The following is an 11995-nucleotide window of genomic DNA, read 5'->3' as shown; positions in this document are numbered from 1 at the left end:
GACTTGATCCATGGGGAAGGCAGCTTGTTTCCACTTGCGCAGCATGAAACAGACAAGTCCTGTGATCCAAACCAAACTTTTCCTTACAGTATTAATACCTCAGGAACAACATGCACTTCGTTAGGACTGAACCTTTCAACAGCTTCTGACCTAAATGACTTGAATTCTGACCTAAAACATACAACCAAAAGCATCCAGAACCATGACCTCTGTTTAGCTACTGAAACGGCTAATATGTGTGATCCTAGGCTACAGGATTACCTTTTGGCCAAAAGTGATATTCTAAGTGGTGTCCCTCATGAACAGATAGATGACACCCTTCAGTATGTGGCACCCGCTGAAAATGCCAAAGCTCAGTGTCATTCCTTTTCATGTCTTCCTCAATGGATTGATAATGAGAAAAACAAAGATCTTCACGTTAATATTGATTGTTCCCTTAGTAGAAGTTTGGATGCCTGTGGAAAGCCTGTGGCCACATTGCCAGGGGAAGGAAGCAGAGTGGCTTTTGAGATCCAAAATAATGACACAGAACTGTGCAGTCCTGCTTCTTCTAGTGCTCAGAGAGATAATGACCTCAGTGGAATTGATTGCTTGATAGGTGGCGATGCCCCTGATGATGATGGCAACTCCTCTCACAATACCAATGATGATTCTAAGCCTAAGCAGAACACTGGTTGTTTCAATTTAAAGAACAACCATGACTGTACAGATCAGGTTCACTATGACTGTGCTCATGACTCTCACATTGAGGCTGGTCAGAAAACTGATGAAGAAATGGAAGTGGACCTCTGCACCATCCTGAACAGGCACAATAATATGGCAAGTAGTGAGCAAAAAACTAACCCAGGCAAAATGGAGAGACAGCTTGATGTAAAATCACAGACACTTTGTAATGGTGACCGAAAAAGCAATATTGCTACTTCAGTGATTTCTGTCAACAGCAGCAGTCCATCCCTGGTTAACAAGAAGAGCAATGCTAATACTTACATCTGTAGACCTCATTTACAGCAAAAATGTGACATCTGTACCACCGGTGACTGTTCCCAAAAAGATGACCTCCAAGATATCACTGATAGTGTCTCTGTAGGCAGCTTTCATAATAAAACTGAACAAGATTTTAATAACCAGTCTTGTGAGCTTAGTAAAAATCAGAAGACTGATGGCAACTGTGATGGAGAACTTGTCCATGCCTTTGACACAAAGACAGCCCTGAGCCCTGACAAAGACAACAAAATGATCAAAGCAAGTGACTCTGCTTCTTTCCTTTCCTGTAGTCCAACACCGGCCAAACCTGGCAGCGATGATCCTCAGATAGACAGTCCGACAGACAACAGTGCTGATAGTAATACTGCTGACCATCTTGATAAATTTGATTCTTTGTGGACAAACCACTCTTGCACCGACGAGAGAAGTGAAAATAGCAACTGCACTCAACAGTCTTGCGACAGTTTTGAAGGAAAGTCTGAATTTAACAAAGAAGGAACCATCGATGACAGCAGGGCTGTCGAAGATCAACTAAAAGACCAGCCACCGGTTGGGATGCAGAGTGCCATCTGCAACTACCATAAGAACACTGACTCACACAGCCAAAACCTTGCTGCCACAAAAAACACTGGTTGCAGCGTTTGTTTCCAAAACCAAATTATCTGCAGTTCATCTGCTGACGTTAGCTTTACTTGCACCTCACCAAAGCATCAGGTCAAAAGCTTTAACAATGAAGCCAGACAATACAGCCATTCTCAATCTGAGGTCACAGTCAGCCAGTTGATGAGCGAGATTCCCAGCACGATGTCTACCAGTACTGGGACTGAGTCAGACATCAGAGTCAAGTCCTCAGAGCACAGCTCAAGCACTGCCAACTCTAATAATGAGGAGCCCCCAGAGCAGACTATCAAACAAGCCAACTGGGGTGCCGGCTCTGAAACTTGTGACCGCTCAGATACAGCTGAGTCAGCCTTTGACTTTAACCCAAAGATCAACAGTAACATTGATGGCAGGTATAATCCCCATTCCAACACAAATACAGCGTTCAGATATTGCCCCACATTGAACAGCAGTATGAATTACAGAAACTTCTTCAGCCCTTTATTTGAAGATAAGCTACACCTAGAAACCACCAAAACAGAAACCAGTAGGATTAACACTGGCAGCTTTAACCATAATAATAAAACTATGAATGATGTAAACAATGACATTCAGTTAAGTGAAAAGAGTACCTGGGTGCAAACAGACAGTGGCAATGATGGACATGAAGCTTCCCTTACAGAGAGGGAGAAGACAAGCGACAGCAACAGAAAACGAGACTGTGAGAAAGAAATACAGCAAGGAAATGTGACTGAGGTAGAAAACGAGAGAATGCCCGGAGTGAGGGTTGGATCAGTAGAGGCACGTGGGGGCAATAGTAGGCCCCTTGCCTTGTCTTTCATGTCACTGCTCCCACACCAGTCTGTTCACATCAGGTCAAATAATTCAACCAAAAACCTTAAGTGTCCATGGTGCAATTGGCACTACAAGTACAAGGAAACTTTGGATGCCCATGTACGTGAAAAACATGAGGGGTGTACCTATGACCCTTCCAAAGACCGAGACAGCCAGGGTCCACAGTCTGACTGTCGCTACTGCATGTCTGGGAATGATCACCCTTTGCTTGGACAGGGAGAGGTCCATGTATGTGGGTTCAAACCTTATCACTGTGCAGCCTGTGACTATTCCACCAACTCTAAGGGAAACCTTATTATTCACACTCAGTCGGACAAACACCTCGTAAGGATGCAAGACCTCCAGCTTCAGCAAGGGGGGTTGGACAGCAAGGAGGGCCTGTTATCACAGTCAGAAGGCAGACTAGGCATTTCACGCAGGGTAGGGAAGATGGGGCACATAAAGGGAGTGCTTAACTTTAGAAGCAACTTTCCACAAAACCTGCCCTTTCAAATGATGGGCTCCAAAAACCTTAGTAGAGTTTTTCTGAATCTGGGGTATCCAAGGGGTCTAGTGGGGCAGCTAACTGTTCCTCCACAGCTAAACTACAAATATTACTCACTTAATTTGTTGAAAACACAGGATAAAGATTCACAGCAAAAGCTCTCCAATGAATCTGAGAATCCAGTGCATTATAAACAAGAAAAAGGAAATAAGCTGGATGAACAAATGGAGGAGAGGAGGCATGGAGAGGAGCACGAGAAAACTGAAGAGGAGGTTCAAGAAAATAAGGAGGAGCATGTGGTTGAGCAGAACCATAAGCAGGAAGACAATACGAACAAATTGGCTTCATCAAAGGAGGAGTACAAAGTGGGTAAGAAAAAAAGACATATTTTCCATTTCTAAATATGAATTAAGTCATTTTATAACACATGCTCATTTGGTTGGCTGTTGCAATATCTCAACCTGACACAAATCTATCCACCTTGTAATTACTTACCAGTTCATGGTCACGGGGCGCACACTTACTCACATACACTCACTCACATGAGACCAATTTAGAATTAACAGTTAGCCTTACCTACACAACTTTGAAAATTATGGGGATTAGGGACTGAAAATGAATTTGTCAGATGAGAGGAGACCATTCAGTCCATCAAGCTTGTTTGGTTAGCTAACAGCTATGTTGCCCTGATATCTCATCCAGATACTTTTTGTAAAAGTTGTCAAGCCTTCCCCTTTCACTCCAAGATTGAATAGTTTATTTCAGATTCCCATAACTCTTTTTTAAAGAAGCGCTTCCTGACTTTAGTCTTAAATATACATCCATCATCATTTGCACCAGGGTGCTTGAGTAAGTGATTTGCTGTTTAATTGAAAGAGTTCTGCTTGATCAACTTTATTAATCATTTGAAGACACGGATTAAATCCTAACATGGTCTTCTCTGGTGAGGACTAAAGATGATGAATTTCTTGAGCCTGTCAGAGTAGGACATGATAAATAGATAGATAGATAAATATATAGATATTTTATTAATCCCTAAGAGGATATGGTTACAACAGCAGGCATAAAAAAGCACAAATATAACAAAACTTGTCATAATCTTAAGCATATTAACAAGGTACAAACACACAATATACCAAGACATTTCTATAAGTATTTTAACAAAGTGTAGGTCAGCGTTTCTCAACCTTTAAGTATTTGCGACCCGAGTTTTCATAACAGCTTTAATTGCGCCCCCCCAAACATTTTTTTGAAATGTAGATGCATATTTTATTATACCTACTTAACTTTTATCGACATTTATCTAACTCTATATTTATCATTCTAGTATCAGAATGTAGTTTAAGTTAATTTGTTTTGGTTTCAACAGATGTTTTTTTTTCATATTTTTGATTCGTTTTCTTTTTTTCACATCTTCGTACCCCCCTATTTGTTACTTCGCGCCCCCTAGGGGTTGAGAACAACTGGTGTAGGTATCTGATAAGTGTAATTAGAATTGCCCATACTTATTACAATTTATTACTTATTACTTATGACAATAGTACAGGATGCTGGTCATTGGCACGTGGGGTCATCACCTGTTAAGATGTCTGCTAGACCAACTCAGTACCATTCAGCTCACAGGGAACAAGACCACCTCAGCCAAGTGGTGACTCATTATACAGACGGATGGTTGAGGGTAAAATGACCTCAGTCTGAAGGTGCTCTGCTCAAGAGACTCAATATCTGGAACAGTAGGCAACTTCTTAAATGACTTCTGTTCTGCCACTTCCTCCAGCCTGATTCCCAAGACTGAACCAGCCTTCATAATACATGTGTTTAGTCTGTGGACATCACCTGCACTAATGCCATTTCCCCAGCACAATACCACATAGAAAAATATCCTGGTCAATACAGACAGTCAATCAATCAATCAACATTTATTTATATAGCACATATTCATACAAAAAAATGTAGCTCAAAGTGCTTTACAAAATGAATAGAAAAATAGAAGACACAATAAAAAATAAACATAAGTCAACATTAATTAACATAGAATAAGAGTAAGGTCTGATGGCCAGGGTGGACAGAAAAACAAAAAACTCCAAAGGCTGGAGAAAAAATAAAATCTGTAGGGTTCCAGACCAAGAGACCGCCCAGTCCCTCTGGGCAATCTACCTAACATAAATGAAACAGTCCTCTTTGTATTTAGGGTTTTCATGGAAGGACCTGATGATGATGGTCACGTAGACTTCTGGCTTTCAGTCCATCAATGTTGGAGCATCATGATGCTTTGAGTAGGTGGTGGTGGCGCAGGCCACCACCACAAAGAAACCGGAAAAAGAAACAGAAGAGAGAGTAGGGGTCAGTACTGATTTTAGAGCTACCATGAATAGTTATTATAAAGAATTGAACATACAGAGTATCAGGATTAAGTTAAAGTGAAGTTATAAAAAGGCCATGTTAAAGTAATGTGTTTTCAGCAGTGTTTTAAACTGCTCCACTGTATTAGCCTGGCGAATTCCTATTGTCAGGCTATTCCAGATTTTAGGTGCATAGCAGCAGAAGGCCGCCTCACCACTTCTTTTAAGTTTAGCTTTTGGAATTATAAGGAGACACTCATTTGAGGATCTAAGGTTACGATTTGGAATATAACGTGTCAGGCATTCCGATATATAAGATGGAGCGAGATTATTTAAGGCTTTATAAACCATAAGCAGAATTTTAAAGTCAATCCTGAATGACACAGGCAACCAGTGTAGTGACATTAAAACTGGAGAAATGTGTTCGGATTTTCTTTTCCCAGTTAGGATTCTAGCAGCTGCATTCTGCACTCGTTGCAAGTGATTGATGTCTTTTTTGGGTAGTCCTGAGAGGAGTGCGTTACAGTAATCTAGTCTACTGAAAACAAAAGCGTGAATTAATTTCTCAGCATCTTTCAATGATATAAGAGGTCTAACTTTTGCTATGTTTCTTAAGTGAAAGACAGGTAGAATACAAGAGTGGCCTGACTTTATTGATGTATTTGAGAATTAATGAGAATCTTAATATAAACTACAGTAAATAATAATATATACAAGATGAATAATGTTGATTTGCAAGAGGATGACATGACAGCATAAAATTCTCCAAGCCATGGGTGAATACAAATAAACAATCAAGTCAAGTTGGGGAGCATGCACTGGTACAGTGCGTTGCCGCACCCATTACACAACGAAACAACTCGATATCCTGGTTTGCAACCCCTGAGGCAGACACACGGTCCAGTCCCACCCTCTGGAAATGACCCTCTATCTGCCACAGCCAGGTGTTACATGGGTGGCCCCTTGGCCTGGTCCAGCCACTCAGGTCCTCAACAATGAGGATTTTATGAGCTGGATCACCCTCGGGGAAATGCGCCACATGGCCGTAGTGCCGTAACTAACGCTCCCTCACAATGCAGGTAATGTGCTTCATTCGGCACAAAGTCAAACCAGCGGTACCCAAGGATTTTCCAGAGAGACATAGTACCAAAGGAGTCCAGTCTTCATCTCAGGTCACTGAATAGCATCCATGTCTTGCAACCATATAGCAAGACAGGAAGCACCAGGACTCTAAAGACTTGGACCTCCGTCCTTTTGCATAGATATCTGGAGCGCCACACATCCCTTTCCAGCGACTTCATGACCCCCCATGCTTTCCCAATCCGTCTACTGATTTCATAGGAAGAGTCACCAGAGACATGGCTGTCACTGTCAAGGTCGACACTCTTTCTGCAGACAGACCCTGATGAACCCCAGAATCAACTGGGAAAAAGCAGAGGTCCTGCCTCCACTCTGCACAACACTCACAGTACCAGTGTACAGGCCGGCCAGGATATCCAGCAACCTTAAGGGGATCCCACAAACCCTTGAGATGTCCCACAGGGCAGCTCGATCAACTGATTCGAACGCTTTGTGAAAATCAACAAAGGCTGCAACGAAACTCTGCCGATATTCGCGTTTGCACTCCATGAGAACCCTCAGTGCCAGGATGCAGTCGATCGTAGACTTCTTAAGCGTAAAACCAGAATGTTCCGGTTGCTGGTAGGTGACCAAGTGATCACAGATCCTATTTAGGAAGACCCTAGCAAGGACCTTACCCAGCACTGAGAGCAGTGTTATCCCCCTGTAGTTGCTGCAATCCAGGCGATCACCCTTCCCTTTTCAGATAGGGATGACAAGTCCCATTTTCAGTCAGTTGGGATGATGCCAGTCTCCCAAATGGAGGCAAAGATTGCTTGCAATGCCAGGACAACAGCCTCACCACCAGCCTGGAGAAGTTCACCCCGGATACCACAGATCCACGCAGCCTTTCCCCCCCTCAGCTGGTTCACCACTTGAGCAATCTCAGTGAGATTGGGGGGTTCACAGCTAATTGGAGGATCAGCCTCAAGAACAGTGGACCCAGGGATATCCAACTTCCTAACCAGAGGATCAGCTTTGAACGACTGCTCAAAGTAGCCAGCCCAGCAGGTCACAACTACAATGTTACCCGTAAGGAACATTCCATCAGCTGCCCTGACTGCGACTCTCCGAGGAACAGATTCAGATGTGCGTAATGCTTTGATTCCTCTGTAAGCAGGACGTGGGTTGCTAAACCACATATGGTGTGTCACTTGCTCACAGAATTCTCTAATAAACGCCTCTTTATCTGCCCTTGCAGCCATCCCTCTCAGTTCCCAGTACAGACAAGAGTTGCCATTGAGTCATGCGCTGCAACTCCTTTTGGTGATATCCAGGGTGCTCTGTGAGATGAAACACCTCCTTCTGGGAACTCCAGTAACACCAACACAACCCTCAGCAGCCTTCAGGGTCTTATCACGGAAGGCCTCCCACATTACATTAGGATCGGCAGTCGTACCCAAATCTGCAAGTTCCTCACATAAACTGTGTGCAAACTCATTAGAAATAGCCTGATCTTGGAGTCCGGCCAAGTCCAGGCTGGTTTTCCTAGTAGGTGGTAACCTACTGGACCTAAGCTGAATCCTAAGAGTAGCAACAACAAGTCTGTGGTCAGAATTCACAAACTGGGCACTTCTGTAGACCCTGAAGTTTTGCAAGAGCCTCCAGCATCTGCCCATGAGCATGTGATCGATCTCCTTTACCGCACCACCAGTATTGAAGTACCAAGTCCAACGATGTGGTTCAGGGCGCTGGAACCAGGATCCAGCGATTCGCAGCCCCTGACCTTTTGCAAAGTCAAGTAACATGGAGCCACTTTCACCACAGTAACCAGACCCATGGGGACAGAGACAGTCCTCATAGCCAGCCCTGTCAGTGCCAGTGGCTGCATTGAAGTCACCCATAAACAATAAGGGAAATAAAATGTGTAGAGTTAGGGCTGTGTCAATGTGCATCTGAAAATGAAAAAAGTGTTAAAGATTATTTCCATACTGAAAAGGAAAGATGGTTAAAGATACAATGTTTCAGCTACATAGCCTTCATCAGGTGTGCAGCTTAAAAGGAAATAGCAGGTGGCAGTTCTAGGATGGAAGAAAACCAGGGATAATGAAAGGAGAAAAGATGAGAGTAGATGACAAAATGCTGCCATTAGAGAAGATGAAGGGAGCGATTAAAAAGTTAGTCATTAACAACTGGAGAAACGTGTGATTGCAGGGTGGGAATGAACTGAGCTTACTGTTTTACTTTGAGAAATGTCTTTGAAGCCCTGTGAAAGAACACAAACTCAGAGATCTCAGTGTGGTTATGATTGGGATGTGAAGTATTCTACAATAGGCCCTGTAAAGCCTTTGGTCTTAATGGCTTGAATACACTTCCTGAAACGGTCTGCTTGCCATCTTCCTGTTTCACCAACAGTATGTAGATGTTATAAGAAATGCAGTAGATAAGATTTTTAGACTGACAAGTGGCTTGTTGTTTAATAATGAATTGACCAGAGGAACCAGATACAAGCGTATTGTTAGTGACATATTTGCAAATGATGCAGCAGCTCCTGTTACAGCTCAAAATGCCTGGTGAGGAATGTGGCTGTCCTCTGTGAAGTGAGATGTGGATGAGAAGTTTGTGATGGTTAGGTGACTGATAGAAGGGGATCAAGGGACAGTTAGAAAAAAGTTGTCTCCTGGAGAAGGATTAGTCTGTAGTATTGAGAATTTTTGATTGATGACCTGAGGGAGAGAAAGAGTGTTAACACGGAATGGAAAATTTTATTATTGGGGTTCTTCTTAACAGTGTATGTCACAAGGTCTACTCTAGTGAAGAAACTCCTCATTCGGAGTGCTTTTATTACAGAAGTCAACCTCATCACTGCAGAGGGAGCAGAGTTTCAAAAACCGTGATTACATCTTGCCTGAAGAAGGGGTCTGAGTTGCCTCGAAAGCTTGCATATTGTAATCTTTTTAGTCAGCCAATAAAAGGTGTCATTTTCCTTGGCTTTTCTCTGCACTCATAATAGCTAACACGGTACAACACCCTAGTACTAAAAACAGTGAAAGAGAGAGTTTTTAGTATGCCAGGGATGGAAGGAGCTGTAGAGAAGGTAACTGTGTGAGTCACTTGGCTTATAGACAGATTTTAAGTTTTGGAAAGCAGATAGAAAGACTGATATCTAAAAATTGTCTCTCTATTATAATAAAAAAAATCCTGGGACATGGTGAGACTTTTCAGCCTAGGACAGGGGTCCTCAATCCCAGTCCTGGAGAGCCGCAGTGGCTGCAGGTTTTTGTTCTGACCTGGTTGCTTAATTAGAAAGCAATTCTTGCCAATAAAGCACTAACAAGCTATGAAATTAAATTAACTCTGCTATGTCAGGTCATTCTCATATCCTAGATTTTCTTTCCCTTTCTATCATGCAAATGATTTGAAGGCTAAAATGGACGACTCAGTCCTTCACTTTTTTCTCTTCATTTTTCTTCCAAGTATTTAATTAAACCCAATAGTGCAGATAAATACACACAGGTGTAAATGTAAATAAGCTAAATGGAGAAATGCTGCTCTCTCTCTTGTCATTTGCATGTTATTGATAATAAGGAGCAATTAAAATAGCTGTTTAAGACAAAATTAAGCAATAAGGGCTCAAAATCACTAAAGTGAAGCAGAAGTGTTACTTTAGCAATAAGTGCTTTTTATTAAGCAACTGGGTTGGAGCAAAAACCTGCAGCCACTGTGGCTCTCCAGGACCACCGTGATTGAGGACCCCTGGCCTAGGAAGCGATGTGACTTTTTCAGAGAGATTTAACAACACATGGGGTTGGAAATAAAAGTCAAAGAGTAAATGACAAAGTAGAACATCGTAAAGGATTCAAAAACATTGGCGCGATACACTTGCAGAGCAGCTTAGAGATAATGAAAGTACTAAAATTCAAAAGTCTCAAAAAAATGAGAGTAAAGATCGCATTAGTGCAAACAAACGGAAATTATTACTCGGTGAAATAATGGAACAGTGAAAAGAGATCGAATATACTGTTCGGATATAAACTTTAAGTTGGACACTTGTAGATCGTCTACTTCGTGTTGCCATCAGGGAAAAGTAGCGTTTTTTGCCAATGAAGAGGTGTATGCGTGAGAAATAAAAGATCTGTTGTTTGGTGAAAATGAAATACACATACGCGAGTGACAGAGACATGAAGTGGCTGGTGCGTAGCACAGGCCGGGGTTGGCGAGCGAAGTGAGCAGGGGCAAAGCCCCCTTGTAGAGTTTAACAAAAAGTTTGTTTATATTGAATAAAAAGTTCAATATAAATTAAAGGATGTTTTACCAAGGCACTAAGGTGCTACTGTAGTTAGTACAGTGTTGGCAGTTTTTGTCTCCACATTATAAGACAAATGTGGCAGCAGTAAGAAGCTATTCACATAAAAGCAAGCAAGTGCATTCTTGAACTAAAAGGGTTGTCTTGCTCAGACAAGCTAAAGGAACTGAACCTGTTCAATCACGAAACGAGGCAGCTACACGTGAAATGAATCAAGATCTTTAGAATTCTTTTCAGCATCAGCAAGACTAATCCAGAAGAATTATTTCGAGTGAAATATTCAAAGACAAATAGTGCTGTGAAAGAGAAATGCATTTAAGGCAGAAATAAGGAAGCTGTTCTTAACAAAAAGGGTTGGAGCAAACCTCAGTTATATTACTGAGGAAGACACCCCCAAAAACTATCAAAATATCTGTGAATGAAATATGGGATAAACATAACGATAAGCTGCCACAACAGCTTGACAGTCTGAATGGCCTCTGCTTATTTGTAAAAAAAATAAGTTCTTCTATTTCAAGGACTCAAGGACTAAAGAGGTTTAATTCCTTTGGCATGTCACAATAAGTCATTCCTTTTAGTCTGGGATAGCAATGGGCTGCTCTGCAATGTCATGTCATCTCAATTTAGAAAACACAGTTTTTAAAGATATAACGTAACTTAATATTTTATTCATTATTTTATTAGCATATAGTAAACAGAATATACCAAAGTCCTCTGTGACTAGCAGACAGCTAAGCACAGTGCTTATGTTTGTTTGTAATACAAGATAAACCCTAATCCTAAATGTCTTCCTTTTCTTCCCTGTATGCAGCCTCTCCACCTGCTGCTATTTTCCAGTGTCTGGTCTGCCTTTCTTTCACCACAAACCAGCTGCCTTTGCTTCTTCATCACAGCCTGCCCTCTCAGCACTCTTCAGACAGTGACACCTGGTGGAGAGACTTCAGTCCAGAGTCATCTTCGCACTTGTGTTTGCTCTGCCAGTACTCAACACCTCTTTCAGCCAATTTTGGGCTTCACATTAAGACAGGACGTCACTGTAGTCGTCTGGCTGTTGCCCAGCATCTGCGGAAACATGGTATTGACTTTGAAGGGCGTCTAGGCCTTCCAGGACCCCCACCACCTCTTGTCCATCTAAGCTGCAGAGCCTGCCAGTATCAGTCACAGAGTTTTGCAGCAATGAAGCAGCATGCTAAGACCACAGCACATGAACAGGCTGTTCTAAAATATCAGGTAAGATAATGTGGCTTTTTTTAATAACATGTTAGGGAGAAATGACATCAGTAGATGATGATCACCACTGGCATTTAAAATCAGTACGTGTCTCAGTGCTAGAAAGCTCCAAATGATTCATGTGGTACTGTTGTC

General features: G+C 42.1%; 1 protein-coding gene across 1 annotated transcript in view; it reads left to right on the top strand.

Annotated features, from left to right (window-relative positions):
- The first annotated feature begins 684 nt into the window (after window positions 1-684).
- The window catches only part of zfhx2 (zinc finger homeobox 2), a 191532-nt gene continuing 180221 nt past the window's right edge, over window positions 685-11995 (top strand). Inside the window, exons 1-2 of the mRNA XM_039747403.1 lie at window positions 685-3292; window positions 11442-11860. Of these exons, the coding sequence (XP_039603337.1) occupies window positions 775-3292; window positions 11442-11860 (2937 nt within the window). The 5' untranslated portion in view covers window positions 685-774. The remainder of the gene's footprint in view (window positions 3293-11441; window positions 11861-11995) is intronic.

The sequence above is a fragment of the Polypterus senegalus genome, chromosome 1 (assembly GCF_016835505.1).
Source record: "Polypterus senegalus isolate Bchr_013 chromosome 1, ASM1683550v1, whole genome shotgun sequence".
NCBI lineage: Eukaryota > Metazoa > Chordata > Cladistia > Polypteriformes > Polypteridae > Polypterus > Polypterus senegalus.
This window is presented reverse-complemented; position numbering and strand designations above follow the sequence as displayed.